Source organism: Ostrea edulis, chromosome 4 (genome assembly GCF_947568905.1).
Source record: "Ostrea edulis chromosome 4, xbOstEdul1.1, whole genome shotgun sequence".
NCBI lineage: Eukaryota > Metazoa > Mollusca > Bivalvia > Ostreida > Ostreidae > Ostrea > Ostrea edulis.
Window position 1 is genome coordinate 15,683,839 of NC_079167.1, and position 26,402 is coordinate 15,710,240.

Below are 26,402 nucleotides of genomic sequence, written 5' to 3' on the forward strand. Positions count from 1 at the left end.
GCTGACGTGGGATCAGACCACTCCTTTGTGATTGGAAAACTGAGAGTGAAAATCCAAGTGGTAAAGAAGAATGGCTCTCAACGACACCCAAAATTCGACGTCTCAATATACTCAAGATATCAGCCCAGATGGAGGACTTTTCCATCTCCCTAAGGAATAAATTCCAGGCACGGCTCACTAGAGAAGAAGTGGGAACGAGTTAGGAGCAACTTCAGAGAAACCTATGAAGAGAAACTCGGCTTCAGGAAGAGAGGGTTCAAAAGCTGGTTGTCAGAGGACACAATCACCATGATAGAAGAGAGGAGGATAATCAAGCAGAGACTTGTTCACGTGAGAACTATAGCATAGAAGCAACAAATTCAACAAAACTACATCCCGAAGAACAAAGAAGTGAAAAGAAGGGCGAGATGAGACAATAGAAGTTTGGTTGATGGGTTGGTTGAAGCAGCAGAGGAGGAAGCGGGCAAGAATGATATGGGGTTAGTCTACAACATCACCCGGCAGCTGCCAGGAAGGTAAACCAACACCAACTGACCAGTACGGGGCAGGAACGGAAAGATCCTCAGCAAGCCCAAAGACCAAAAGGTGAAAGGAGCACTTTAGCAGCCTACTCAACGGCGTACCAGTGGCAAACCCACCTGTCATCGAAGAAATGGAAGATCATATTGCAATTCTACGCATCGTCGTTGAGCAATCGCCGGAGTGGCAGTCACCGCTGTATGTCGACTTCAAGAAGGCATTTGACATGGTGGATCAGGTAACAACCTGACGAAACATCAGACACTATGGCATCCCTCAGAAGATCGTCAGCATCATCCAGAGCCCCGACAGGGACACCAACTGTATGGTCATCCACAACGCCAATCTATCGCCATCCTTTGAGACCAACACCGGAGTCAGACAAGGATGCATGCTATCCCCTCTAATCTTACTGGTGATTGACTGAGTAATAAAAACCAGCATGGATCAGCCCAGAGGCATTCAGTGGACTCTGATGAAAAAACTCTAAGACCTGTACATTGAGCTATCGCACTCTCATGGACATATGCAAGACAAAACGGAGAGGACCATAGAACTGGAGATAATGTGGACAAAACAAAGAGCTTGCGGGTTAACACCACTCAGGAAACACCCATCAATATCAATGGACAGGCGTCGGAAGAAGTTGACCACTTTACCTATCTAGGCAGTGTTGTAAGCAAGACAGGAGGAGCTGACGAGGACATAAAAGCCAGAATCAGAATGCATTCGTCACCCTCAGAGCAGTGGGGATGAATGACAAACTTAGCCTACATACCAACGTGAAGTCTGTGTTGCTGTACGTTCAGAGACCTGGAGACGCACAAAGCCTGGATAACAAGTTACAAGTCTTAATCAACATATGTCTTCGCCAGATCCTACACATCAGATGACCAGAGCAGATTTCCAATGAGGAACTCATGCGAGGACGAAACAAAAGCATGGCACGAGCCTTGTTTACACAGCAAAGAATTGTGAGCTCTGTATCCCCATGTACCTCGACAACTAAAATTCAAATGTTTGCTGACCATTAGAAATACCTTAGTTAAGCATTCTAAACATTGAAAATGGAAAAATAAAATTTGAGAAATGATCAGCTCATTTCGTGTCCATGTCCCTTAAACATCCCTTTAAGCGTCGGTGGACCTTTTTCCAGTTTCATATGAAAAATCCTCAATATTTGGGTGTTACTGGGCTTTTAGCTCAAGATAAATTCCATAAATAATATAAAAGTGAGAGAATATTTCCATTTTTAATTTACCGTACTTCACTGAATATAACATTATGATCATCACCTGGATCACGCCAATGAACATTTCATGCTTCCCTTGGTCTATCGGTCACACCGTTATACATATTACATTTAAATACTTTCCGAGGGACTCTGGAGAGTACCTCTGATGTGAATATTTTGTTCATGCTTTGATATCTGGTATTGTCTCGAGTTATTCCCCTTGAATGCGTTTTATGAGAATGATGAGACGTTCTTTTGACTCATCGATTGTTCAACCTACACATGAAAGGGTAAAGTCATCTGGTGTGTCAATTTCATGTTGTGTTGATTATAATTCAAATAAATAAATACATGTAGTTAACTTGACGAACTTTAGTATCATTTTCGAGTTGTCTTCCGGTGTGTCGTTTTGTCATCATCAAGTGTTTAAATTTTGGTTTGGGGTTGAGTAGGGTAGACAGATATTTAGCATTTATTCCCCCTTGCTGGTGGGGGGACAACCAGTTGTTGGCATCGCTACTGTGGGAAAAGGACTCTCCCCACCACAATATCCTGTTCGGTATAGCACCTAAAAGCAAACGAATGGTGTAGATTTCTCCGCAAAATGGCCACACAAATCCACGAAAATCGATACACTATACATTAGAATTAAAGTATATAAGTATTGTGACATGATTATAGCTTTTTCGTCGGCGTGCAATTTGGTGGAAATTAAACATCATATTGTGTTCGATCGCAAAGTTAGGTATATGTAAAGCAATGTTGGTGTATTCAATGGAGAGGACAGGAATTCACAAGATCCAGTCAATACACTTTCTAGATTTCATTTCAGCTTCAAAATCTTTTAGGATGAAAACTTCAAAATTTCATATATACATGTAACATATCAAAATGATTGAGATCCTACATTTTCAGTGGTGAATTAAAGGGAGGAGACTGTGGAATTTTCTAGTCGTATGCATTATTGTGAGGTTTTTTAAATTTCAAAATATTTGAGGACAAACTTTTAAGATTTCAAACCTGTGCAAAATTGTGCACTGTATTATAATGAATCAATACGACTGAAAGCCTATATTTTGGGAGTGGATCAAATGGAGATTGGAATGGGATTTTATGCTCCATACAATTGATTTAAAGATGCATGATAAGGTAAAATTCTTGAAAGACACGGGCTTCAAATGAATGTCAACCGAGAGTGTAGAGAAGTGTTATGTTGAGTTTTCCACCATGAATATGTTATTGCATACAAACAAACATAAACAAATCAAATACTTATACAAGTGTAAATACACGGAGCAACAAAACGAGTGTCAAGTTTAACAATCCGTTGACTTTCGTTTAACCTCTGTTAATTCTAACAATTTGAAAATTCCGCGCGTCAGCATTGATTGGTCTGTGCTTTGAACAGAATCAGAGTCCGATTCCATAAAACGGTCAGCGGGCTCTTCATCCGTTAAACTGATGTTCGTAATCAAGTCCAACGTTTTCAAACCCGATTCTTTGGTTTTTGATTTTTGTGGATTATACTGAACTTTCATATGATGTGTGTCCATTTCTGGTGAGAGTTTAATAAGGGAAGCGAAGGATAAGGCGTATTTTTCACAAAGTTTCTTAGAGTCTTCAAATGTTTTCAAACCTTGGAGTGGTTCTTCACTTTCAGGGACACGAACAGCGCAAGACAAATTGTCAGGGATTTCTATTAAGACGTTTCTCTTGTTCATGATGGTGCTGGCAATGATAAAACTCTGAGAGACCGTTTCCCGTAATGCTATCATACCGGTAAAAATACACGGAACAACCGGGGCCTTGCCATATACTAGGCGGACAATTATCGGCATATCAGAGTTTTCTATTAGCTCTTTTATTCTGTATATGCTTCTGTCATTATTCATATCCTTTTCGTATACACTACTGAACCGACCCTTCGTTGAAAACGGGAGCAGGACATCTTCCTGGTCAGTATCTGTACATTTCAGATAGGGAATTTCTACAGTGGACCATTCTTCCACTTTTTTCTTTCGAATACTTTTCTCTGCGCAAGTTTTCCACTTTGCTGACACTGTGCTGTTAACTAAAAGAATTGATCCTGCCGGAATTTTTCTTTCCTTGAACGTTTGCTGTCCATCTTCCTCTACTATACGTATTCCGGTTACTGGTGTCCGCGTAAACAATTTCCTTGGCATGATCTTGGACACTGCTTCTATAGTACGGAATACCTGTGCTTTTCCAAAATCTGATGGTACAACTTCAAACCAACCTATGAAAACAAATAAATATCTTGGATAAGTATGACAGCTTAGGTACATTTGGTATGGAGTAGAATCCCCACCCTACATAGTTAAAGCTGTATGGTCCGAATTACAATAAAAAAAATTTCATCTCGTAAAAATGCTATTAAATCATCGCACGTATGTAGTTATGAGACTGTATGACCTATCATAAATTATTTCACCTGTTTTAACCCAAATAATTTGATTTTAAATCGATGTTTACAAACAAACGTGTCACTCTGCCATTTCAAGTGACAGTCACGTGACCAGTTCAAACTTTCAGATCATCGGTGGTCTTATTTGTGTAAAGCTGTGTATTTTGTTATAACAGTACCGTGCCATAAGTTTAATAGAAATAAAAATATCAAATGCCTCTTAGTAATTCGTTGTTTTACGCTCTTTCAGCCTTAAAACTAGACCACAGGGGCTAAGCCCGTTTTGGGCCCGAACTCTGTGATACCATAAATATAGAAAGGGGTCTAACTCTGACACAGATAAAAAAACTAACCACTCTCTTCAAATGCCTAAAACATCTTAAACTAGGTAAGCTATGCGTAATTTGTCGTTTTCCTTGCATAGATTAATGTTTTAACTACTTGCATGCCAAATTTCAAGTCACTGGTTCTTAAAATAACAAAGATATACGTCATCGTTCTCTCGATTTCACTTGTTTATTTTTACTAGGACATTTACCGGTCCAGGTCACGGAGTCGTTTCTCGCCTATGACAGCAGCGAAATTCAGACTAGTATGGAAGATTTCGGACCTGTCAATTAAAATTTCACATCAATTATACGCTACTTACTTCCTCATATCTTAATAATGTTCTTCGTGTAGACGTTACACGACTTATTTTTCCTCAGCAGCATCAACTTTCTTTTTCAATCGCAATGGTATCTCCTTACATGATTTTTACTCTAAATTAAAATGTGAAAACCTCCATGTAAAATTCTGTATATTTATTCTAGGTCCTCATAGAAAAAGCTCAAACTTTGCAACACTATCCGAACTTGGCAGGTTTCCACTACATTTTGATGTAGTGAAAAATATTATAAAATATGTAAACAGGTTAGAAAATCTGGGTACTTCTTTTCCTCTACTAAATGCTGCATACATGCAAAGTAAGCATAATGCTTGTACATTAAAATCGCAGTCATGGTATGGTGTGGTGCAAAAGTTATTTGGAATTGTTGGAATTAGAAACAATCATATTGCAATCAATAACCTATCAATTTTTAAGAAAAAATGTAAGGAATTGTTATGCAATCATTATTTGAAAGAATGGGGACATATCAGAAGTTTACAATATGGAAAACTTGAAACTTATGTTAAATTTAAAACTAATTTTGTTTTTGAAAACTACTTAACACTCTTACCACCTGCACAACGTAAAGCACTTGCAAGATTACGTACATCAGCGCACAATTTACCAGTAGAACGAGGTCGTTATTCAGGAATCCCTAGACATTTAAGATTTTGCACAAAGTGTTCTTCTTGTAAAATTGGTGATGAAATTCATCTAATTTTTGAATGTTTAACTTATAACTCACTCAGGCAGAACATGTATGAAATTATAAAACAACAATGTGAACATTTTTCCAGTCTTGACAACATGAATAGATTAATATGGTTACTCAATTGTGAAAATACTGATGTACTTGTAGCCCTTTGCGATTTGATTAAAGAAGCAATATAAAATGAAACATGTGAAAGCTCAAACCAATATGTTTATACATAATTATGCACTCCTTGTACACATGACATGTTGACTTAGTACCAATGCACCGTCCCATGGTATCTTTTGCATTACATTCAATCATATGTACTTGTACTACGTGCCTATTACTATTATTCTGTCTCATTGCATATATTGTTATTATTTTCTTCCTGTGTGCATTTCTGACTGTTTTGCATTAGGATACACGGTGGTACTTACATATATTACATCAAGTAATGTCTCATGTCATGTACATTGTCTAAGCTCATACTACTAGTATTACTGTATATTATGTGTGAACCATATGAAACCATATTGCACATATGCACTCATTATAAACATGACATGTTGACCTAGTACCAATGCACCGTCCCGTGGTATCTTTTGCATTACAGTGGAGTTAATCATATGTACTTATACTACCTTTACTATTATTACATGTAGAGTTGTTATGTACATGTATATATATAGACATCTATATATATATTTTTTTTCCTATGTGTATTTCTGACTGTTTTGCATTAGGATACACGGTGGTACTAACATGTAATACAAATAAGTATTATCATGTTCAAAATGTCTCATGTATTAACATTGCTCATACTAATAGTGCATATTTTACTCTTGTTTTGTTTTTTCTTTTTATCGTCATTGCACATTGAAATGTTAACAATCATGTATGCTGTATGCCCGAGAGGGCCCTAATTTGGAAATAAATCATATTCTATTCTATTCTATTCAACTGTTGACAAGATCTGCCATTTTAATGAATACACTAAATACCCGAAATGTCTAAAACTTCAAAGAAGGGGAAAATGGGTAATAATAACCTAAAGGAAATAGAATAAACAAAAACAAAAAATTGAAAAAGCCAAGAAATGATGTTCAATTTCCTTCTCTAAGTGCAATATCACAAGAATAATGTTTTGATCAGTTTTAAGGTATTTGAGATTTTAAGTCTATCGGGTATTTAGTGCGTTCATTAAAACGGCAGCTCATGTCAACAGTTGATGCGGCTAAGGAAAAATAAGTCGTGTAAAGTCTACACGAAGAACATTATTAAAATATGAGGAAGTAAGTAGCGTATAATTGATGTGAAATTTTAATTGACAGGTCCGAAATCTTCCATACTAGTCTGAATTTCGCTGCTGTCATAGGCGAGAAACGACTCCGTGACCTGGACCGGTCAATGTCCTAGTAAAAATAAACAAGTGAAATCGAGAGAACGATGACGTATATCTTTGTTATTTTAAGAACCAGTGACTTGAAATTTGGCATGCAAGTAGTTAAGGAGGTATGCTACACCAGAGAAATTTTTTTTTTTTTTTTTTTTTGGCTTATGACATTTTTATTTCCCAGACCTATCACTATAACATATAACAAATAGACTAAACGATAGAAGAAAAAAAAGTGTGGAAAGCTGCCAGGGATGGGGCCCTAACTAAGCTCCACCTAAATAACAATATATATTCCCTATTACATCTCGCAGGATGTAGAAGAAGGAAAAAAAACCTGAGAGAAATACAAGATTATATAATCATATGAGAACAAAGTTATACAAATATAAATACATGTATATCATTTCTAGAGGATATTAAAGTATTTCGTGACAACTACCCAAAGGGCCCTTCTCACACTCCAAAAAGTCTATTTTGACCCTGGGTAGTCATGTAAAAGGGAAGGCAGATCATTTCCCTTTACTTTATTTGTACATGATATGAATAGCATGCAACACAATTTGTAATATAAATATATAAGACTATAATTTTTTTACAATACTATCAAGAATATGCGAAAAAGATACCTTGTTTAATTTTTTGTATACAGATACATTGAATTCAAGGATTCCCTTTACATTCTTTCGAATGTCATAAGATTGCTCTTTTTTTTTTTAATATTCTACAATACATTTTATATTTGTAAATTTTACATGCAATTAGTGATAAAAGATTATTTAAAAATACTGTTTTCTCATTGATTTCCCAAAAAAAACCAAGAACAATGTTTTTCCATGAAACTTGAAAATTCAATGTTTTCTCAACGATTTTCCAAATTTCACAAACATTTTTACATTTCAGTACCAGATGCTCATTATCTTCTTTTTCCTTACATAGTGAACATAAATCCGTATCAGTAACTTTCCATTTCTTTAACATAACTCGGTTGCTGGTTAGATTGTTCAACAACTTGTAATTGAAATCAGCAATGTGGGTATCAAAAATATTACATATTTTTTGTTTATATATTGCACTCCAAGACTGTTTTGAAACATTGAAGCTTTTAGAATAAAAATTTTGGTGTAGAGGAGGTACAAATTTCTTATCCCGATAAATATCATAGAACATTTTACTTGAGAAATCTTTCACATGTACAATTCCCTGATTTAGCAGTAGAAAGTATGAATTATCTTTTATATGTACATTTTCATATATTATATTTTGAACATCGAAAGGTTGTAGTAATTTTCCTATGGCATTTTTTACAATATTATATTCACAAATCCAGTTTTTCTTGCAAATCAATTTATCTATAAACCATTCCATCGGCTTAATACCATTCTCATCCACCACGTCAATCACGTATTTCAGACCACTCTTTAGCCATGATTTTAGAAATATAGGTTTATTTTTAAATACCACAATATTATTACTCCATAATGGCTCCCTCAGTATATTGTTCAAACAATCTAGCCTGTTTCTACCCTTGCATTCATTAAAAGATGCGAACATTTCCTTGTAAAACATAGGAAATCCCTCCATTATCTCATACTGTTTGATATTAGTGATATTAGTTTTACTTAAATAGTCAAGATCATAATTGTTTTCCAAACATATGCTATTCACAAAATGGTATAATGGATTTCTTTTATCTAATATTTTCTTAATCCATGATATTCTTAAAGATTTAATTTTTGATAAGATATCTACAACTCCAATGCCTCCACTAATGATATTTCCGATTAATGTATTTCTTTTTATTCTATCTCTCTTATTCCAAATGAAATTGTAAATAAGTCTTTGAATTTCTTTGATAATGTTTGAATCTGGTAGGTTTAATATCGAAGCTATATATATAATTTTAGATATTGCAAGACTATTAATTATGCAAACTTTGCCAAAAATGGTTAAGTTTCTTGTTTTCCAAGATTCAAAAAGTTTCTCTACATCGCTGGTGATTTTTGTCCAATTATTTCTCAGGCACATTTCTTTATCATGGCCAATATATACACCTAATGCTTTTACACATGAAACATTTACATAAACATTATGAATTTTCTTAAATCTGTTTTTTAAAGGTCCAGTTAATATGCATTCTGTTTTTGACATATTTAATCTCATACCCGAAACATTACTAAAATTACTTATCGCCTCGAGGGCCTTCTTTAAAGACTTTTCATTTTCCATTGGAAGGGTAGAATCATCGGCATGCTGTATTATCTTAATGTCTTTTTCCATTCCTTCTTTTTGAAACCCATGTATGCTGGGATTGTTTCTTATTGAAATTCCTAATATTTCAGCCACAAAGAGAAACAAGACTGCTGATACCGGACATCCCTGCCTTATTCCCCTATGCATCATGCAAGTTTTAGATATCCATCCATTATTTTTTATTCTGAAGATTGGATTTGCATATAAGATGTGAACCCATTTAATAAAATTTTCACCAAAGTTAAATCTTTTCAGTACTTCAAACATAAAATTCCACTCAATTGAATCAAAGGCTTTCTGAAAGTCTAAAAATAAAAGTATAAGTTCTTGATTATTTTCTTCACAATAATCAAAAATGTCCAAAATTAATCTTGCATTTAGTGCGATATTTCTTCCTTTTATATAAGCTGTTTGATTTATTGATATCAAATCATCTAGCAGTTTTTGTAAACGCCTGGCGAATACAAAAGCTATTATTTTATAGTCTGTGTTGGTAAGGCTAATTGGTCTATAATTTCCTAGGTTTTGTTCGTCTCCTTTCTTATAAATCAAAGTATCAATGATAATCTCTGCGTAAAAGACATTGTATTTAAATCAAAAATACTTTGTAAAACACAATAGAAATATTGTTTTATTTCTTCCCAAAATGTTTGATAAAATTCACATGGTATTCCATCCAGACCAGGAGATTTATTGCTTTTCATATTTAAGAGTGCCTCTGAGCATTCCTGAAGTGAGGGAAATATTTCTAATTCATTTTTCTCCTTATCTTTCAATGTAAATTCTAAGTCTATAGCATTTATATATTCGTTGATATCCGTGGTTTGTATATTATTTGTTCTATATAAATTTTCATAAAAATTGCACATATTGTTTAGTATGTCATCATCATCGAGTATGATATCACCAGTTTCTTCTCTTAAAGCTTTAACTACATTATTTATTTGTCTTCTCTTTTCTAAATTTAAGAAGTACGAGGTATTCTTTTCTCCTTGTTCTATCCAATTGGCCCTAGACCTAACCTGTGCACCTTTTGCTTTTTTATCTACAAGTTTTGATAATTCATTTTCTAAATTTCGTTTTTGATTCATGTCAATATTATCCGCAGGTAATTCCTCAATTTTTTTGATTTCCGATTGTAAATAGGCTAACTTACTTTTATATGATTTATTTATTTTCTTTGAAAAGTCTATACAGAATATTTTTATGTTTCTTTTTAGAGTTTCCCATGCTTCATGCGGTTCTACTTCATTGAAAGTGTAATTTGATAGATATTTTTTCATTTCTTCGACGAAGTCCTGGTTTTTTATCAGTGAGACATTAAATTTCCAATAGCCCGGTCCTCTTAATTTTTCATTTATAATCAGACAGAACTGTAGACTTAAATGATCTGACAATCTAACACCATTTGAATGAGACCCTGGGATTTTTTGTAAACAAAAAGATTCACATTGATAACAAAAAGACTTTGAGATAAAAATGTAATCGATTCTACTCGTAGCTATATTTTCACCATTGCACCAGGTGTATCCTTTATTATTTGGTTTAACTTTTTTCCACAGGTCTATGAGCTCCAACTTATTTAGGATACTATTTAAAATATTCACACTTTTGTCTTGTTTATTTTCATCTAAAGAACAATTGAAATCACCCCCTATGAGCATGTTCTCTTGACACTCCGCATGTTTTTTTATCCAAATATTCATACGTTTAAAAAAGCCATACTTTGCATTTATATCATTTGGTGCATATATGTTTATTATTGTTATAATCTTGTCGTCAAATTTAATATTTAGTAGTAACTTTCTTCCATCGTTAGATTTATGGATATTCAATATTTCATACGCCAAATTCTTTCGAAAAAGAATGGAGACCCCTCTACAGTAGGGCGAGTCTGAATAACAATGTATTGCTTTTCCAAACCATCTAGCATCATAAGCACCAGAGAAATTTGATGTGGATGAAAAGTGGAGGATATGTACAACAATATTTAGAAGTTAAAAATTTTCAAATTTACTTAATTTTGTCAAAAAATACAGTTTTAGTAGAAAGTAATCTGGAAAAAAATTAAAACCCCTGCTGGACTCGAACCTGCGACCTACAGTTCAGCAGTCGGTATTCAAACCTACTGAGCTACTTGGCTAGGTATTGAAATTGAAAAGGAAAAGTCAAATATTGCTGATATCGATTTTTTCATCCATGTTTTTACAGGAAGTCAGCCATTATGACGATGTAGAGTACTACCTTAAAACATTAATCTATGCAAGGAAAACGACAAACTATGCATAGCTTACCTAGTTTAAGATTTTTTAGGCATTTGAAGCGAGTGGTTAGTTTTTTATCTGTGTCAGAGTTGGACCCCTTTCTATATTTATGGTATCACAGAGTTCGGGCCCAAAACGGGCTTAGCCCCTGTGAACTAGACACTTGCGTATGAGTTAATACATCATGTTGGGATTCCCCTGACGCGCGTGGGTCTATTTATAGACGTCTATTGTGGGATGATTTATATATGTAGCCACTATATTTACTTTCTGAATAATATTCGCACTGTTTTCTTTTACATGCAGATGTTTTCAAGCATGTAATTAAGGGAAAGTTAATAACTTTATAAAGTAATTAATCTGCTTTAAAGTAATTATGTACAAAAATAATACATGAACATCGGGTCATACAGCTTTAAAAAGTTGTATACAAAAATATACGATCGTTGTTTTGTTTTGAACATATTTTATTGTATATACTATATACAAAAGGATTAGAAATAAGTTCTTGCAACTTACGAGTTCTTCTCCTTATAAAAAATAGAATAGCACACAACTGTCATTAATATACAGTACGATCGTTTTAGCAAAGTATAACACATTAAATACATGTACATACGAATAAAGTCCACTGGCATAATGCAGCTTAAAATTTGCAACCATTTATGGGGGGTGTAGAGTTTTCTGAAGGGGTGCTACTTTAGGTGGTAATTAAATAGTATTTTTTCGAATACTCGTTCAAACTAGGGATTGCAGCTTTCAAAAATAACCATCGATTTATGAGGCGTGTGTTAAAATGGGGTGCAATCTGAATCATGTATGCCCCCTCTAGATCCACCACCATTTTGTATCATCATAGAAATATCATAAGTTAAAAAGATGTATTCACCTGTTTTTATTTTTAGAATTCATTAGGTAATGAATCATATCAAATTGTAAATCGAAAGTAGCTGTTTGGTGACAAAACTATAAATTATACTACATTTTGTTTCGGCTTTGATTTAACAACGTAGTGAATTCAAATGACTGTCGTTTCTGTGTTCATGAAATTTTCATATATAACTGAGTAAACCGACACTGACTTACAAGATATCTAGAAGAAATCAAGTCAGTTTGACTTTCAAAAGTGGAACCTTTTTGAATTCGTTCTTTGATGGAGTGATCAGTACGTATCAACTCTTGTTCCGATTCAGAATATATTTAAACACCAATTCACAACCGATATTACAGACATAATCAGTATTTTCTAACCTTCAAAATTGTCCGGGATAATGAGAGTCTGTCCCACTTCGTAATAAGGACCGCTGGCATCGTGGTATATGGTTCGTCCGAGCACTTGCCTCCTCTGACACTTTTTGTACATATAGAGGGGCTGTTCACAATAAATCGACAGTCCTACCGGTATGGACTGGGTCCCGTCAGCTGATAGTTTACGAACGCATGGCAGTTGATTATTGTTTCTGAGGTCTGTCAGAACTTGAGTCTCTGATTTCCACGAGACGATTCCGAGCGTTTCTTGGTCTCCATCATCTGAATTTTCCGCCATATTCCCTCCCCACAACAGGGTCTGTCCTCCCCAAAACAGGTTCTGTAACACGAAACACACGTAAATGAAGTATTTATCGACTTAGTCAATCTGCGTGTATAAATATTTCTGTTCACTCAGTCGTTAAAAAACCGGTTTCCCGTTCATTCATCATGTCGTCTATTTACAATCGCGGCTTATTCGAACTTCAGTTACATATACTTTTTGTACACAACATCGAAAAAGTTCACATGGATTTTTGTAAAAGCATACTGGGTGTGAAAAGTGCTACTCCTAATGTAATGATTCATTGTGAATTGGGTAGATTGCCACTGCAATATGTGAGAAAATTACGAATTTTAAAATATTGGTTAAAGCTTTTATCAACAAAAAATTGTATCTTGAAATCATATGTGTGTTGAAATGAGTAGTAAACAAAACTGTAAAAATTGGGTAGTAAATGTTAAAGGTATTTTGTCAAATGTTGGATTGATGAACCTATGGTTAAATCAATGTACTTTGAAGCCACAATAAATGTTTGCAGTTGCTTAGCAACATATTTTTGATAATTGTAAACAAACAATACTTTCTGAAATCAACTCTTCCTCAAAATGTAGAATTTATAAACATTTGATTGACCATTTTACTTTGCAATTCTACTTAACTAAAATAATTCCTATGCAGTATAAAAGTTTATATGTAAGTTAAGATTATCGTCCCACTTGTCAGTTATTGAAACCGGTAGATACAAAATTAGAAAGACGTTTGTGTCCTTTATGTACCTTAGATGTAGAAGATGAGTTTCATTTTTTCTTTAAGTGTACCTATTACAGCCATTTAAGAATCAAATTTTTGAAAAAGTGTTATCATATCAGACCCTCTGTCTTTAAATTAATTCAACTTTTATCGACACAGAATGTAAAGGAATTATGTAACTTGGGTAAATTTATTAAGAATTTTTTTGAAATTAGAAATACCAATGTATAAGCACAATTTCTATTCTTTCTTGACCTTTACATGATTTTAGATTTATTACATTGTATACTATGTCTATAAGCTGTATTTGCTTTTGACTAATAAACAACAACAACATGTTAAACAACGTTACGTCTCGTGCTCCGCCAGGTTCGTACAGTTTCTTATAACAAAATAAGACAACAGAAATCCAATTCTGCAGTGAGTAAATTGAATTTGCAATGATATGAAATTTTGATGAAGTACCTGATATCTTTACAAATGTTTGGGAAAAGAACGGGGCCAAGTTAAGTATGTAGCCAGGATTAATATTAATATGAAGGTTTAATATTCTTCTTTGGATGAAAATTGCTTTGGTTAGGCCTGAATGAAGAAAATTAACCAAATGGCATAGACAAACCCATCGTCTCCCCCTAGTGCTGCAGAGATTATTTCTGCCTGTTCATCTTTCAATTCTACACGGTAATTCTGTGTCCACGGTACATCGTGCTCTTTCTGTCTTTCAGCTCTTTTAGAAAGGTGTGTTATATGGTAGTGGGCGGCTCTTCATTGAACATCCGTTTTGGAAAACAGCAGGGTGTTCCGATGACAGTTTCCGGTAAAATGGCAATCAAATTGAATCTTCAAAGTGTTCAGTTTACAATATTATTTTACGTAGGTTTTTTTTTGGCAGTGTTATGGACTTACGAATTTATCAATGAGGTTAGTTGTATTCAATTTTAGCTTTAAATGTACGCGTTTATTCTTTGGTGATTTTAAAATCGTTTTGGAGCGATTCTGCATTTGTCTGCTACATTACGGGTATATGTCACAGGTATTTGTTTCATACATGAGTCCCCCCTCCTTAATAATACCACCACGAGGTACCTAACTAGATTTCCGACACCTTTCGCTTCAAGTCTCATTTTACGATTAGTTCGCTATTCATCCTCACTTTTGTGATATAAGTCGCTTTAATAGACATTGTCCTTGCTGGTATATCGTTTTCAGCATCTTACCTTACACGAAGTCCCATGTTTGTAAACTACTTGTTTATTCATCGATTCCTACCGTTTAACATTTTCAGACGATCCATCTACTACAACAACTTCCGGTTTGAGATCTACGGACATATTTATAGATATAGAAATCTAGTTAGGTACCTTGTGGTGGTATTATTAAGGAGGGGGGACTCATGTATGAAACAAGTTCCTGTGGTATATGGGAGGCATTCTTACTGTGGTGAGGGCCTGTCCCGAGACACAGTTAGATTATTCTGACAAACCACTCGTAAGATACTAATATATGTATACGATTTACTAATTCTTAGCCACTTGTTTATTCGTGGCCACGATACTCTAATTCGTGACCACAGCTTACTAATTCGTGGCCACGGATATTTCTTTCTCTCTCGCGTTATTTGACCCGAATAAGTTTTCGGTTATCCTGTTGCATGAAAACGCGTACTTTATTTCACACACACACACGTGTGTGTGTGTACCATGCGCTTTGCTGTCGTTGTCCTTATTAGTTAGGCAGTAATAAAATCCATGAAATCTTCGTTAAGCGATCGGCAAGTATTTTTTGGTCATGTGATTTACGTCAAAGTTACGCAAAAGCTGGTGCTTTCAGTGAAATAAGTAGTTTCCGCTCTGCAGGCAGGAAACGTGCTTTTGAAAAGAAAACAAAATATCTGTAATTTTTACACTGTCGAACCTTCCTCCAAAACCTTTTAACCAAATTTGACACAAAGCACAATTCGCAAAGTAAATTTTTGTTCATGTAAAGGGGCCTCGACTTCTACTCTTACTTGACGTGTACGCTTTAGATGCAGATTGTCGGGACGGAATGTGTCTTAACGTTAATCAAATGCGGATGCTATAACTTCTAGACGATGTTCCTTGGAGCAGTATTTTTGTATCATACTTAAATACATCCAACAAAGAAGTTATCCGAACATTTCATTAATCCGCACAATTTCATTTGGGATCAAAGTGTTCGGATAAATAGAGATCAACTGTACACAACTACATTATTTCACTTCCAAGTAAATCTTTCAGAACATAGATCTGAATTCGTATTTATTGTAATCGTAATTCAATCATGACAAGATCCTAACCTATGTGTGATACCTAGAGGATACAGGTACCACCAGTTTTGTAGCTTCAGTTGCCTTCATGACATTGGTTTAAACTGAGACACTCCCAACAGACAATCATATTTCCATGTACATATATGTAAATGATGTTTACAATGTTACGTACTTATATCCTCTGCAGTCACAGATCATACATATGTCTTATGGTTTACAAAATGCAGGAAAGATACAACACTTTTTTAAAGTATCATTTTATTTGACAAACAAGTTCATTTCCACAAAAAATATAGATCAGAACACGAAGTCATGATTCTTAAAAAATAAATATATATTGCACTTGCAAAAAAAAAAAAAAAAATTAATAAAATGGACACATACACAAATTAACATAATATAAATATAACAATAGGTACCATGCTCTATGAAAACATGAATTACTAATTCACAAAAACCAAAATTCACTAGTTTTCTTTCTTAGTTATCGTACTATAAATAAATAACACATAAACAAAGTTGAATTAATCTAAAAATCACAATGTCTTTTACCATACAGAAAAGTAAAATATACAAGTATTTGTATTACTTTATATCATTAAACTGACTAATGACAAAGTTCAAAGATTTATACACACAATTAGATACCCAATTATACAATGAAATACAAAACCAATATGAGTCCAGGTCAGCTACTGGCTTATTACAGGACGTTGAGCAGACAACACAATGAAAAAAAAATATGGAGATCACATCGAACATCTATTCCTGACGTTCAGTATTTGACCAACTTTGGAAACAAGTACAAAATGCGAACTTGATGTCATAAAACAAAGATTAAACTTGTATCGTAATCAAACGCCGATCTTCACAATAAGTACCATATCGGGGGAAAATTAATTGAAAGATCAATTTGACAGCAGTGCCATGTTGATTCTATATGACATCAACAAAGCTCTTATACTTTAAATTATGGAAAAAAAGGAGTATTTGTTTTTAAAGATAACATAAATACTGATACTCAGTGAACACAATAGATAAATAACAAAATAAAATTCAAAGAAAGAATGACTAGAAGAATCGCAATATAGCTCATATATATTTATATATACATATTTACGACTAAATTTCCACAAAACAAAACTATGACACTCATTTGAAATTCTATCCTATAGGCAATCACAGTAAATTGGGACGATAAGCACCAGAGGTACATGGTATACTAGTAGAAGATAAAAACTTACAGGGGTTGTATTGGAAACAGTGTACAATCGTGCACAGTCATTAAAGTGACTTATCTATAGAATCTTACAAAATCTCTAACAAAAGTCCTAACGAACACATGAACAGTCAAAAGAATTCTTCAATATTTACACGTCCGACTGCGATAACCTTTGAAGCTTCAATGTGTTAATCAACTGGGTGGAAATTTCTCACTTGCAAGCAAATTAATGACGTCAGTGGGAGGGGCTATGGAAATTAACATGGAATGTGGCATTCATTTCAATTTCTATTATGCAATATTTTTGATATATCGATTTAATATTTTCATTTATACTTCAAATATAAATAAAAGACATGACCGTCTAGATAGTTGGGTATGTGATGTGATTACCTACAATAAGCAAACGTGATAATTTATGTATAACGGCATTGCCGATATGAAAATTATATAGGTAATAAACCTTGCATACCCAACAACTAGACAGTGATTCCTTAAATAAATATGCCGCAAGGAAGTATTGAAATTGAAATGTTAGAATGAAATGGTATACATGTATATGTAGTTCACGCTTCACATCACAATGCAATGTTTCTTCTTTACAACTTAGGTACTTCAGCACTATTAAATATTCATACATTCAAAATATTTAAAATTCTTTTCAGAAATCGAACAACAAAATCATACATATATCATCTACACCAAATGCACTGTTCATATATATATAATTACATGTAGCAATAATTAACTCATATCTGCTGCACGCGCCTCTGATCGCAAGACAAAGTGGCATAATGCTTCCTTATACAGAAAACACCATAAAGGAACTGAGGTATAAAAGTAAACCAAGGCAAACCATATCTGCAATTAGTTTTGTTGAAGAAGTAACTGTTCGAGTTCGTCTGCTGAACGATAGAGAAAGGCAGCCGACTCGCGGTAGCCGCCAATCAGCTGCTTTATCGTGGCGATTTCTCCCGCACTTAACTGGCTCTTGGACGATTGTTTCTTCATGCTAAGATCAGTGGGACCTGCAAATGGCAAGATAAACATGATAGCAACTTTTAAACAACAGCAAACGTAAGAACATATCACCCTGAAACCCTTCGTTAAATATATTTCGTAATCAAAATATGTTCATGCTACGACATCAATGCTTTCATCATACGCAATTTCCGGCCTGCTCTCCAGTAGATTCCCTTTGTTGGACTTTTGAACGCAGTAAGATGCAAAAGATACGTGTGTACACATGCGGTGGGTATCAATGTTTTTTCACATTTAAATATTGCTTGAAGGATCATGTTATGTAACCAACCATCATAGTTGTGGGGAAACATGTTTTGAAAGTTTATGAATATTCGAGGATTAAATGTCTCAGACAAATATTTAAATTTTCTGTCTTTCATTGTTAAAAGTATCGATCGAGTCATGAGATTGATGATTGTTCGTTATCTTCACCTTTCATCCAGTAATAATGAAATAACCAAGAGATCCAAACAATAGACTAATTAAGAAATAATGATCGCGTTTTTGTGTATGTTGCAGGATAACCTCCTTGGTCGAGAAATGTATTTTGAAATATAAAAGCCGAGGCTTTTATATTTCAAACAACATTTCTCGACCAAGGAGTTTATCCTGCAACATACACGAAAACAAGAACTTTATTTCTATTCTACAACGGCTCAGAAATATACAGCCGATCGTTTTCCTATATAGCTACGAATTAATACCACCGAATTTATCTCATTTGTTTAAACTCCAGTTTACTGGGCTACAATGTTGCAATTCCACCTTTATTTTATCAAGATAATTGAATTTGTACAGTATTTGAAAGTTTATTGTATTCATAATAAATACACCAGAAACTGTGTGGTTTGTTACTTTTGTTTCTTTCTGATGATAATGATTTGAAAATACTGGACGACATATACAGTGTTTCTCTCAAGGTTGAAGCTTTCTACATAGTGCATTATCGACTGGGTTATTGAGGAATTAATTAGTCTTTGATTTGTAAAAAAAGAGAAATATTGCAACGATACATACTTAGCTTACCGTTTTGAACCGAGGTCGGGTTCAGTGCGCTGTGTGACAGGACTGGGGGGTGGTGGTGCGCCGGATGTTGATATCCTGGAAATCCAGGACGAAATAGTCCATTTCCGTTTGTGAAAAATGGTGGATGGAATTCTGGGGCTGGCCTAAATGCAGGAGGCGGTGGCTGATGACGCAAGAAGTCATTGTTAGTGTGAGCGTGTCTATCTACTTGTGATGCGGATTGTTGAGACTGAGGTGATGTTTGATTTGACGAGGACTGGGAATGAGGAGAAGGCGCGGGTGTTGACTGCTGCTGCTGCTGAGGAGTTGCCTGAGATTGACTATTTGTTGTGGAACTGTTGGGGTTCATCGAAGTGGCCTAAATAAAAGCACAAATAATTAATGCTTTCTCTATGAAAGGCGAAGATAATGAACAATGATCAGTCTCATAACTCCTAAAAGGAATACAAAATAAAGGGTTAGGCAAACATGGACCCCTGGACATACCAGAGGTGGGATCAGGTGCCTAGGAGGGGTAAGCATTCCCTGTTGACCTATCACACCCGCCGTGAGCCCTACCGGTATGTCTTGATCAGGTAAACGGAATAATCCGTAATAAAAATCAGTGTGCCAAGAATGGCCTAACAATCAGTATGAAACAGGTCAGACAGCATTTGACCCAATGATAGATTGTATTGGCAAACTAGATCATTATAACGACCAAACAATTTGCGAAATGTTGATTTTGAACGAGACTGTTGAAATCTGCGTAACATCAATTTGTTTGTCAGTAGCCTGTCTCGATTAAAAACCTGATCATACGCAGAACAAGCTCTTGCGTATCGAATCACTTGAGATATAAACACCATATGCAGGTGATAATGGAATATTGCTACATGAATATGGGAAGTTGACGATGAAGAAGCTGGAATCCTGTCATAAGGTTGAGTTGTTGAAATATCTAAATACGAAGCAGATGCGGAGGACTGTGATGTCTTTCATTTCGATTTCACAGGGATATATCGAATCGACATATGAATGAACATGATTATTTTTAAGAGATTAAACGTTGTCGATATATCTAAATGTCGAGTTGAAGGCCACAAGAGATTTTTCTCTCATCATGTAGAAGCTTTCAAATAAACTCTGCTTCATAAGAATATAAAAACAGGTCAGGTCTATACATCTTTATACTTACATTTAACATTGTTTTGATGATGTATCCCCTCTTTCAGGGGGAGACATATTGTTTTTGTACTTTCTGTCCGTCCGTCTGTCACAAAATCTTGTGAATGCTTCTCCTCCTATATGGCTTATCGTATAGACTTAAAACTTTGTACAATGCTTCATTGCCATTTGTAGATGTGCATATGGTCAGGACAGGAGGATCCAATTATTTTCTTAAAAGTTATAGTGGATCTAAGAGGGGTGGAGGATGTAAAGTAGCTTGTGGACATTTCTCCTATATGGCTTATCGGATAGATTTGGAACTTTATACAATGCTTCATTGCCACTTGTAAATGTGCATATTGTCAGGACAGGAGGATCCAATTATTTTCCTAAAGGTTATAGTGGATCTAAGAGGGATGGAGGGTGTAAAATAGCTTGTGAACACTTCTCCTTCTATATGGCTTATCTGATAGATTTGGAACTTTGTAAAATTGTAGATGTGCATATTGTCGGGACAGGAGGATCCAATTATTTTCCTAAACGTTATAGTGGATGTAAGAGGGATGGATGATGTTAAAATAGCTTGTGAACACTCCCTTGTGGCTCATTATGTCTCTGTTCCTGCTTATACTTTCTCCTCTATACCCTGTAGTACATTAAGGGGAGGAGGTTTCATTTGAGCACCCCCAATTTGGGGTGACATTTGTTTTTCATAAAAAAAATATCTAGGTAACAATGCTTTGCTCGTTCAGTATTCAAGGACTAGAGATATATATTCATTTTATAAAACAAAACTTTAAGGATTGTACCCTATGGTTCCATTATTTATATACCACTTTAATATAAAGAGTGTAGTCATTCATTCCTTCAATATGACCAAAAAGACTTACAAATATTGAACGATCATAATATTTGAATAAAATAATATTGCAGTAGTTATATTAGATACAAACCGGAAGTGGCTCAAGTCCAAGACGCATGCGCTTAGCATTTTGGCTCTCATTTTCGCAGGCCTGTGCAAGAAGGCTCTCTGCTGCAGCTGATGTTAGATGTGGAGGAGTTGGCCGCATCTGTTGCTTATACAAAACAAGTACATTTCACATAAAACAAAATATCATTTCACTTTAACTGCCAGGGAAATATACAATGATTTTGCTATTCTTAAATTGGGAAATAGGCAATCATGATTAATTTGTTACACAATGCTTACGGGTTCCCATCCATTTTGTTCTTTTGATCTGCGCATGCGACGGCAAGATTTGAGGTATGTGCGAATTCTTTTACGAGATCTGATGTGAAATTCCGGGAATTGCCGATCACAGGCCTCCAGGATAGCCTGAATTTTATCCTTTGGTTGCTTTGATATTGGAACCATTCTGTCCAAGTTTTCATCCACAAAGAGGCGAACAAACATCTGTAAAATATCAAACGAAAGGATCGTTTCAGGGTCGCCATTAATAAAAAAAAAAATAATGCGAATTTTTTCTTCTTAAGTTAACACGATTCTAAAATGTATATAGCACTAACTGGTTTCATTACTCGCCATTGGCTATGATATATCCTGCATGATATACTGAAATCACGTAGTGTTACAAATAATAAATATATATACATTTACCAATGTTTTGTCAGATACTGTGTAATTATTTGCTGTCCATTGTATTTCATTTCTCGAGAGAAAAAAAAACTTTTTTACTTGACATGAAAATCTAATAGATCTATTAAAAAAAACCCAAATGAAACTACAATAGATATATAAACGGAGTGTTTGAATCGTGGAGGATGTATGCAAATTACTTCATACATTCTCCACGATTTAATACCCCCATAAAAACTACTCAAGACATTTATTCCTAAATTGAAAGAAATCTTTTGGCAGATTTCATTTCCTACATTAAAGGCTTTGAGTCTCTCGGGGTCAATATCCTGTCCAGTCGGCATTTTATCATCGTCTTCATTATCATCATCGTCATCTTCATCTTTACAGGCGGATTCTTCATTAATTCCACTCTCACTTAACTTTGTCGAACTCTGTGTAAATAAAAATAACAACGATTTGACATACATCAGTTGTTTTGGGTATGTAAATTTCCTTCTTAATGGGGTTTTAGAAATTTTCTAATATGTACGGCTAAAACGTGGGCGTCCAGGCTCCCATGATCTTGAATGAAAATAAACTTCATGTCAAAATTTTAAATTGATCCATAAAATTCTTTTTCTATTATTTGAAGTCCGAAAATTTCCATACTGAGATTATAATTCAAATATGTTAATATTGTATGGTGCAGTAATTTTCACAAGCCAAGTTTTATAGCATTTAATTGTTGATCGAAGTTCATATTCACAATTTATGGCCATGGTGCAAGGTATGATGTAAAATGTCTGTTGTGAAATCTAAAGAAAACTTCATAAATACCAGACCATCCCCAGCACTTTTCACAAAATATCTAGTATATTTTTTTCTCGATATAAGAGTTAAACAAAAGATGAAATTAAAAAAAAACCCAACTACTGACAACTTATTACGTCTACACTGACCACTAACACTCTATACTTATTATGTCCAGATTGACAATTAATATATACCCCGGTACCCTATCTCTGAGTAGTACGTTTTATGTCCAGATTGACCACTAATATTCTATCTCCGAGTGGAACTTCATGCACTGACTGACCAGCAATACTATACCCCTGAGTAAAAAATCGTACACACCTCACAGCTGTCCTCGCTGGCTCTTCTTTTTCTTTCAGAATGACCACGGTCTTCAGACCGCGACGAAGGAGACTTAGACATTGTAAAAGAAAGGCTTGCATCTTCATCCGCCATAGGGCTATCTACAGAAGAACATCTCAAGACAGTTAGTTTTTCGATTGCACAAGATTAAGAAAGGCGCGTCCTAATAAATAAATGTCAAATTCATTACCATAACATTTTCATGATCAGGAAAAGGACTTTTGTAACCATGACAACACAGACTTCAGTTGTTACTCGCAATTCGTGCGCGCGATACACCTGAAGTCTCACCTATCAAAATTTTTATCGATTTGCATCAAGACAAGATGAATCCCTTCCTAACATGGCGATCGTCTGTTTTTCCCCATCACCTTGCCATACCAGAGAGAGAGAGAGAGAGAGAGAAAACTTGAATGATATCTGTCACACAAAAAGACACTACAAAATCGAACCTCTCCAACTCTCAAAAGATAAAAAAAAATATGAAGCATTGTCGGTAATTGGTTTAAACTTTTGAAGTAAGGTCTAAGGTATAATGCACACAGCGACCCGATTCGTGATGGATTCCCATCCTTTGTGAAAGGTAGTGTTTACATTCCCGCAAATCGATCCGATTTTTCAGCAGACGACTCCAGGCTCCCAAAGAACTGCCGATTCGGAATGTCCCTACAGGTTGTGACGATGTATTTCAAATTCTAATTGCTCCATGAACAGTTTATTATTTTCTTTAATTTTCTGTTTTCTTAGGTTAAAATTCATAAAAGTTTAATAAATGTATAATAAAAAAGAGAAGATAAAATTGGTAGTAAGTAACAACAAATTATTCATGAATTTTGACATAAATAATTATTAAGCTAAATTTCCCCCCATCCAAGTTAAATTTTCAGAATTGAGATTTACAAGTCAAGAGATTCATTTTGATTGCTAACGGCATTACGGTATCGATTTGTCCCAAGTCCATAAAGTAATCCTAAAGATTATCAGAGAGATTTTCAGCGTTGTCAGAAGTTACACTGCGCCTCTTGTCGACCTGTCTATCTTTGTTCTGTCTAAAAGTAAAAAAAAAAAAAAAAACCAGTTGCCTTCCCACAACGAAGACAAAACAAATTGAAAGGTACCAGGTTTTCGATCAATGAGGAGACGGGAGCCGCATTAGAGTGTGATTTGTTCGAAGTGCCTGTTTTTCTTTGTAATTACCAACGGGAGTCATTAACGCAAATACCAAATCTTTCACCTGAGTTACCTGGGTTTTAAACTTGATGCATCAGCCATGTTGCCTTAAGGATTTGTACGATCACGCTATAACGGTCTCTATGGTGATGTGACGTCGTCCGATTTTTCCGCCAAAAATTTAAAACTACGCTCTATTTTATTGCACGATTACACTAAAAGCGCCGTAACAGGTTGCTTTTTTGAGATATATATCTCCTCATTTATTGAAACAGATGGACAGGATAGCAAAGTTGTTTATGACATACCATTCTTTCACTACAAACAGAGAACCAAATACTGTGTTTAATTATTTTTTTACTCACTCATCAGAGTTAAATTCATTCATTTTTAACATTCATTTTCTAACTTTATATTTAGAATAATTTAATTTCACTTGTAAAATGCAATTTGATTGGTTCAACTGACTTTACCAACATTCTTTATATCGTACAAACTGAGTTGTCGTTAAGTCAAGCGATATGACGTCCTGTAGAAATGAAGTCTGGTTTCCACGTTTCAATTTTGTTCCTACGGCAATAGTGCTCAACGCTATACAAAATTAATATTTTTCTTCTCATTTATCAAATATCAAACACGTTTTTTTTTTAATCAAATCATAAGGAATGAAAGTAATAGATACTCAATATATTGTATACAGTAAATAAATTGCATTCATCATCACTTATTAAGATATACTGGGATATTACTGCATATTCTTGTATAAAACTTGGAGCTGTAACTAGGAAGGACCTAGCCCACTGTTCCGATCATCACAAAGTACACGGTTTTTAACATACTATATTTATGATGGACTACAATCCCTTGCCATCTTTGTAATAGTCCAAATTTGTTTCTGCATAACATTAAAAAGGGAAAATGCCTTCAGACTCCAATGGTTAATTTTGATTGGGTGGAATATATAGTCTAATCATTATAAGTTATTGAGGAGTGCGAGAGGTCCTACGTTACTCGCTGAAAATCTGATGGTCGTGAGCATTTATGCTGTGATAACTTCTAATTCCACCATACCAATGAAAAATCGAATTAATTTTAGATTCACTCCCGATTTCTGTTTATCCTATCTTACGGGTAACTACAACACGTGTAAGCATGAGAACAATGTTTAATAATCATGTTATGCTGACATTGATGAAAAATTAGCAATCTGAAAATGCTTTTTGAGTGTTATTATAACCTTTTTTTTTATCTCATTATTACGACTTATCATCTCGTAATAACGATTTTCTTTATCTAATTGTTACGACATATTGTTTCGTAACAACGACTCTCTATCCCGGTATTTATCCTGAACTTCTTGGTCATAATTCCGAAAATAAGAATTACAATGCATTAAAATCCTTTCCACAGCAAAGAATATCTAATTGTTTAGAATATTTCAAGGGAGGCGATTATCAAAGAACTGCCGTACACATTAACTACGTTAACTTGGATGTCGTGTCGTTAGAAACTTTCCCCCCGTGAATTAACAGTTCTAGTATACATGTAGAGATTTTTGGCGACAATACTTGACTGGGACTTGAGTTGTAAAGCTTCTTGGTTATAGAGCGTAAAGTGGTTGAATATGATAAGTGGTTAGATCGAAGAATTGCATTTCAATCAGATAGTGATTACAAATTATAGGTGTGAAATAAATGTCATTTTGCATTAGGAATACAAGTTGCACTAAAAATTCGAAAATCAAATGAGGTACACCACGTGATTTGAGGAGGTGAAGTTCCCATAATAAGCCCTACTCTTTTAAAAATTTAAAATGAACAAGAGATGTTTGTAAACATTTATGCCCCCCCCCCCCCTGGTGCAAAATTGAAAATAGTTATACACATGCATAATTTGATTGATAGTAGTACCACCAATTCGAAATATTGAGCAGACAATACCTTCCAATGTCAGGAGTGGATTGACCAAGTGACCTAAAAATCAATAGGGGTCATCTACTCCTTATGCTGTACCAGTGTACCAAATTTGATGTCTGTCAATCAAAGGGTTCTCTAGACATTGAGTGGTCAGTATATT

At 34.7% G+C, this 26,402-nt stretch overlaps 2 protein-coding genes across 6 annotated transcripts in view; both read right to left on the bottom strand.

Annotated features, from left to right (window-relative positions):
- Positions 1-1,757: 1,757 nt before the first annotated feature.
- On the bottom strand, positions 1,758-13,133 carry LOC125671341 (GRB2-associated and regulator of MAPK protein 1-like). 2 transcript variants are annotated; one of them, XM_048906981.2, is made up of 3 exons: positions 12,683-13,123; positions 3,390-4,010; positions 1,758-2,321 (listed from the first exon to the last, which is right to left on the bottom strand). In XM_048906981.2, exons 1-3 carry the CDS (start codon positions 12,975-12,977, stop codon positions 2,089-2,091), a joined length of 1,149 nt encoding a protein of 382 aa, XP_048762938.2. In that variant the 5' UTR covers positions 12,978-13,123; the 3' UTR covers positions 1,758-2,088. The 2 variants fall into 2 exon arrangements, with proteins under 2 accessions (XP_048762938.2, XP_048762937.2); XM_048906980.2 differs by having other exon boundaries at positions 1,758-4,010; positions 12,683-13,133.
- Positions 13,134-17,088: 3,955 nt separating this feature from the next.
- LOC125669481 (nucleolar protein 4-like) overlaps positions 17,089-26,402 on the bottom strand; it is a 50,090-nt gene continuing 40,776 nt past the window's right edge. Inside the window, exons 5-10 of one of the 4 annotated variants that reach the window (XM_048904011.2) lie at positions 23,136-23,257; positions 22,316-22,453; positions 21,633-21,836; positions 21,376-21,498; positions 19,274-19,631; positions 17,089-18,252 (exon numbers count right to left, since the gene is read on the bottom strand). In XM_048904011.2, the coding sequence (XP_048759968.1) occupies positions 18,092-18,252; positions 19,274-19,631; positions 21,376-21,498; positions 21,633-21,836; positions 22,316-22,453; positions 23,136-23,257 (1,106 nt within the window). In that variant the 3' untranslated portion in view covers positions 17,089-18,091. Of the gene's footprint in view, positions 18,253-19,264; positions 19,632-21,375; positions 21,499-21,632; positions 21,837-22,315; positions 22,454-23,135; positions 23,258-26,402 lie in introns of all 4 variants that reach the window. The other 3 variants (XM_056162060.1, XM_048904009.2, XM_048904010.2) reach the window with 3 other exon arrangements.

Coding starts and splice junctions, on each gene's coding strand:
- LOC125671341 (XM_048906980.2), bottom strand. CDS start 12,977: ATGGCGGAAAATTCAGATGATGGAGACCAAGAAACGCTCGGAATCGTC. Junction 4,011..12,682: donor TATCCCGGACAATTTTGAAG/GTTAGAAAATAC, acceptor TTGTTTTCATAG/GTTGGTTTGAAGTTGTACCA.